The sequence below is a fragment of the Nerophis lumbriciformis genome, linkage group LG24 (assembly GCF_033978685.3).
Source record: "Nerophis lumbriciformis linkage group LG24, RoL_Nlum_v2.1, whole genome shotgun sequence".
Lineage (NCBI taxonomy): Eukaryota > Metazoa > Chordata > Actinopteri > Syngnathiformes > Syngnathidae > Nerophis > Nerophis lumbriciformis.
In genome coordinates, this window is record NC_084571.2 from 5,877,067 (window position 1) to 5,883,066 (window position 6,000).

The following is a 6,000-nucleotide window of genomic DNA, read 5'->3' on the forward strand; positions in this document are numbered from 1 at the left end:
ACATTAGTTAATTAATTCAAAAAAATAATACAAAAGAAAACACATTTGTATGCATATGTAAATGTATTCAGTTATAAACATTCATTCACATTCTTCTTTCCTTCATGGATCTAAACTTTACCGCTGCCGTAGTTTTTTCTATATTTTTATTGTAATATTTTCAGAATGTGTTTGTTCTATTGTTGGTCAAAATAAGACAACGAAAACAATCTGAAGTTGTCTTTATTTTTTAGTTCTAATGCCATGATTTGAATAGTTCGGCCCGCGTGTGCACAGATTTTCCTCCACGCAGCCCCTGAGCTGAAATGAGTTTGACACCCCCGATCTAGAGCAATGGTTCTCAAACCTTTTTCACCAAGTACCACCTCAGAAAAAAACGTGCCGGTAGCGTAGTGGGCCTAAGTATTCATTTAAAACAGAGTAGTGGTTTGTTTTAACAAGTATATTTAATATTTATGGACACTGTAACTTTACACAGAGTTTGAATATAGGGAAATAAAACACTGTACTTTAATCAAGGGGATTATTTGGCATAGCACCAGATGGAAAACATGTACCTCTACCACCGTTTGAGAATCACTGATCTACAGATTCAAGTGTTGAAAGTAAAAAAAAAAATTAATGACTTATGTTTTACACTTTTGTGAGTGGGATGTTTTTGGATCCCAAATTATTTTAGTGGGATTTTAGTTAGTAAAATGTGTCATTGCTCAAAAAATAATAATAAATTAAAACCAATTGTGTACGAATTAGTCTCCAAATATTTCAAATTAAATATTCCACTTTGACATTTTTTGGGGGGGGAAATATTGCATATTGTGTGTTTTTGCCATTAAAGAGTTTTCGTTGACAAAAAGGGCAGAAAACATAAAACTTTTTTTTTAGTTCGATCTCGAGATTTAAGCGTTGAATAATACAAATAAAAATAAGTTATATGTGACTTAATTTTAAAAAGAATTACGACCGAGACCCTTGTGGGTCCCAGGGAACAAACTTGAGGGGAGCCGAGCCAAAGAACACTAACATACTGCAGGCAGACGTAGAAGAACAAGCTGAGGGCCGAGAAGAAGACCGAGAGCGACGATCCCACGATTGTAATCCATGTCGACATGTCGGTGTTCTTGGAAGGAAGGAAACAAAAAATATATTTGTAGTAATTATAATTGTTTATTTTTTCACGTTAGCCTGTTAGCATTGTACTCTAAATTGTCTTATTATATTTGTTGAATTTTTTAAGTTGGCGTGTTAGCATGTTAACATTCATCCATCCATCCATTTTCAACCGCTTGTCCCTTACGGGGTTGCGGGGGGTGCTGGAGCCTATCTCAGTTGCATTCGGGCGGAAGGCGGGGTACACCCTGGACAAGTCGCCACCTCATCACAGGGCCAACATAGATAGACAGGCAACATTCACACTCACATTCACACACTCGGGACAATTTAATGTTGTCAATCAACCTATCCCCAGGTGCATGTCTTTGGAGGTGGGAGGAAGCCGGAGTACCCGGAGGGAACTCATGCAGTCACGGGGAGAACATGCATAACCCCTGTTCCACCGTGCTGCCCTAGCATGTTCACATTCAACTATAAATTGTCTTTAATAACTATAATTGTTTATTTTTTCAAGTTAGCGTGATAGCATGTTAGCATCCAAGTCTAAATTGTCTTATTATATTTGTTTATTTTTTCAAGTTAGGATGTTAGCATTCAACTCTAAATTGTCTTTGGGAATTATAATTGTTTGTTTATTCAAGTTAGCATGTTAGCATTCAAATGTAAATTGTCTTTCGTAATTATAATTGTTTATCTTTTCAAATTAGCGTGTTATATACATATATATATATATATATATATATATATATATATATATATATATATATATATATATACATACATATATAAAAAAAATATATGTATGTGTATATATATATATATATATATATATATATATATATATATACATACATATATAAAAAAATATATGTATGTATATATATATATATATATATATATGTATATGTATGTATATATATATATATATATATATATATATATATATATATATATTCCTCGCGCACTAATTGACTGAAAGAGCGCTCACTTGGCGCGCGCTCGCCCGACATTGTCACGTTATAGATAGGAAAATGCATTTTTAGACAATATGATTTGCCTGAGCGGCTAGGAGACACAGAGAGTCACAAGCGGTAGAAAATGAATTACAAAGGACAGATTTTTTAAAATAATAATACAAAATAAAAATAATTGTATTTTGTTTTATTTCATTTTATAACTTGGGACTTCCCGCGTGCCAGATTTTGGAGACCCCTGGTCTTGAAAATGAAAAATATCAAAATGACCCCCGAACGCTTTGATTTTTTAGTGCGTTAAAATGTACACACACACAGACTGTTGTTGGACGGAAGTAGTCCGAAATAAGCATTACTGTTTTATAAGTTGATACTAGAGATGTCCAATAATGTCTTTTATGCCGATATCTGATATTCCGATATTGTCCAACTCTTAATTACCGATTCCGATATCAACCGATACCGATATATACAATGGTGGAATTAACACATTATTATGTCTAATTTTGTTGTGATGCCCTGCTGGATGCCTTATACAATGTAACAAGGTTTTCCAAAATAAATCAACTCAAGTTATGGAAAAAAATGCCAACATGGCACTGCCATATTTATTATTGAAGTCACAAAGCGCATTATTTTTGGGACATGCTCATGCTCTCCCTGAGAGAGCATGAGGAGGTTGAGGTGGGCGGGGTTTAGGGTAGGGGGGGGGGGGGGGGGGGGTGTATATTTTAGCGTCCCGGAAGAGTTAGTGCTGCAAGGGGTTCTGGGTATATGTTCTGTTGTGTTTATGTTGTTACGGTGCGGATGTTCTCCCGAAATGTGTTTGTCATTCTTGTTTGCTGTGGGTTCACAGTGTGGCGCATATTTGTAGCAGTGTTAAAGTTGTTTATACGGCCACCCTCAGTGTGACCTGTATGGCTGTTGACCAAGTATGCGTTGCATTGACTTGTGTGTGAAAAGCCATAGATATTATGTGATTGGGCCGGCACGCAAAGGGAGTGCCTTTAAGGTTTATTGGCGCTCTGTACTTCTCCCTACGTCCGTGTACCACCCCGTACAGCGGCGTTTTAAAAAGTCATACATTTTACTTTTTGAAACCGATACCGATAATTTCCGATATTACATTTTAAAGCATTTATCGGCCGATAATATCGGCAGTCCGATATTATCGGACATCTCTAGTTGATACAATGCAGTTTCCCACAGGACTGCAATCTATTCGTGGCAGGGTGGTGCACCTTTTTGTTTTTTGAAAGGAGCTGCTCCGCTCATCGTGGCGTAAAAGACACGAGACACGTGTGCTCCTTTCCGTGCCAGCCGTCCATTATCCCCACCTGTGGAATTTGTGGCTTCCTTTTGCAAGAGGAAGCGTCGATGACAGGGAGCGGCGTCCTCCAAAGTAGAGCGCGGGGCGTTTTATCCGTCATCCCTGTGGGAGGTCAGTGGTGGTAAACGCGCCGTGTCTCCCTTTTCGCAGCCAGCTCCGGTGCCCGGGGTGAGTCTGCCTCCGTGAGGACGTACTCCTGCTGAGGTGAGCATCACCTGCTCATTAAGACCAGCACACCTCTCCCGTTGTTGTTGACGTCTGTCCTTCCGTAGGGCGCCACTGACCACGCCGACACCCTCGGAGGGAGCGTCCCAACACTTCAAGTCTGCAATAACACGCACGGACGGGAACGGGATGAAGCCATGAATGTGTCCTCCCAGCTGGAAGGTACATCAGATGTTCTTTGTGGACCAGCTAACGTGTCTTCATTTCTTCTCTTCAACTAGTCTTTGTTGGCCAACAAGAAGAGGACGTAAACCAGTCAGAGTGACAAAGCGGGGCTCCATTGTGACGCGAGCAGTAAAACATGGCCGACAGCGAGCCTCAAACCACATCACAGGGACGCTCGTCGCCCTTTTGTCTTGAAAGCCGATACGCCCAGGAAGCTCTTTTTCGAGGCAGACCATAATAATAGGCATCAAATGCTCCGTGGGGGGAGGGGCATGGGGTTCAACCGTCTTGTGGCAGAAACGTATCTACAAATTGGAGGTAACTCTGCAGACTGTAAAGACTAAAGTATCGGGACACAAAACGGCCGACAAACTCGCAGCAAGGTCCAAAAACCAAAAAACACATGCAAATGATAATTGCTGCAATTTCAAAAATCCTGCATGATCAAAAACACAAATGCCAAAAACAACCAAAATGTCGGGTTATTTTATTCATTAATTTTTTTTACAGAATATTCTACACATTTTTTACCTAAATTAGGCATAAAAAATGTGGAAATGCTACATGCAGTATGGGCCACTAGATAAGACCGAACCAATCAGAACGCTCTGCCTCAGGCAGCATGACTATATTGGATTGTAAACATGACTAAAAAGTGTTAAAAAAATATTTGGAAGGTCTTAAAAACACGTTTTTATGCTATGAAAATGTTCCATTTATAGTTAATGATTCATACTTTGCATAAATGAATACTCCACGGTCAGGCCTGAAACCAATTAACATCAATAAACAAAGAGCGACTACTATAAGAGAAATGCTGCAAGTTACCAAGAACACTGGGAAGTTAGCAATCTTACCAGGAAGTTAGCAATGCTATCAGGAAGTTAGCAATGCTACCAGGAAGTTAGCAATCTTACCAGGAAGTTAACAATGTTACCAGGAAGTTAGCAATACTACCAGGAAGTTAGCAATGTTACCAGGAAGTTAGCAATGCTACCAGGAAGTTAGCAGTCTTACCAGGAACTAAACAGTGCTATCAGGAAGTTAGCAATCTTACCAGGAAGTTAGCAATGCTACCAGGAAGTTAGCAATGTTACCAGGAAGTTAGCAATGCTACCAGGAAGTTAGCAATCTTACCAGGAAGTTAACAATGTTACCAGGAAGTTAGCAATACTACCAGGAAGTTAGCAATGTTACCAGGAAGTTAGCAATGCTACCAGGAAGTTAGCAGTCTTACCAGGAACTTAACAGTGCTATCAGGAAGTTAGCAATCTTACCAGGAAGTTAGCAATGCTACCAGGAAGTTAGCAATGTTACCAGGAAGTTAGCAATGCTACCAGGAAGTTAGCAATCTTACCAGGAAGTTAACAATGCTATCAGGAAGTTAGCAATACTACCAGGAAGTTAGCAATGTTACCAGGAAGTTAGCAATGCTACCAGGAAGTTAGCAGTCTTACCAGGAACTTAACAGTGCTATCAGGAAGTTAGCAATCTTACCAGGAAGTTAGCAATGCTACCAGGAAGTTAGCAATTTTACCAAGAAGTTAGCAACTATCAGGAAGTTAGCTAGGCTACCAGGAAGTTAGGTAGCCTGAATAATGTATTGTGATTGTTTTTATGATAAATTATTTTTGTATTTTATGATTTTTTTATTCGAATTATGATTATTTTCATTGTTATTTATTTTTTTATTTGTGCCGTATTGTACTGTAATTTGCTGTAAAACAGTCTGAATTGCCTTGTGTAGGAATTGTGCTCTATAAATAAACTTGCCTTGCCTTGCTTAGGCTACCAGGAAGTTAGGCAGGAGACCAGGAAGTTAGCCAAGCTACCAGGAAGTTAGCCATGGTATCAGAAGTTTAGCCAAGCTACCAGGAAGATAGCTAGGGTACCTGGGGGACCAGACCTTGAAAGACATGAGATGAATGACCATAAAAAAAAGTTGGCAGAATGAAAAGGTACATTTTTGATTATTTTGGTTGGGATATATATGTCTGCTGATCCATAGTAGCCTAGCTCACTTTGGTTTTTGTTCTGGGAACTCGCAGCATCTCTGTCAAATGTGTCCACATGTGTTTGATCTGTTTTTGGCATTTGCAGCATTTTTTTCCTGCATGTTTTTCATCGTGTAGCGTTTTTGTGTTTGCAGCCTTTTTATAGTGTTTGGGTTTATATGATTTCTGTATTTGGAGT

The 6,000-nt window shown here is 39.0% G+C and overlaps 1 protein-coding gene across 2 annotated transcripts in view; it reads left to right on the forward strand.

Moving 5' to 3' along the window:
• Positions 1 to 6,000, forward strand: part of ppfia3 (PTPRF interacting protein alpha 3) — a 51,086-nt gene extending 45,086 nt beyond the window's left edge. For both annotated transcript variants that reach the window (XM_061981404.1, XM_061981405.1), the window contains 2 exons: positions 3,568 to 3,621; positions 3,690 to 6,000. In XM_061981404.1, coding sequence (XP_061837388.1) covers positions 3,568 to 3,620 — 53 coding nt within the window. In that variant the 3' untranslated portion in view covers position 3,621; positions 3,690 to 6,000. The remainder of the gene's footprint in view (positions 1 to 3,567; positions 3,622 to 3,689) is intronic.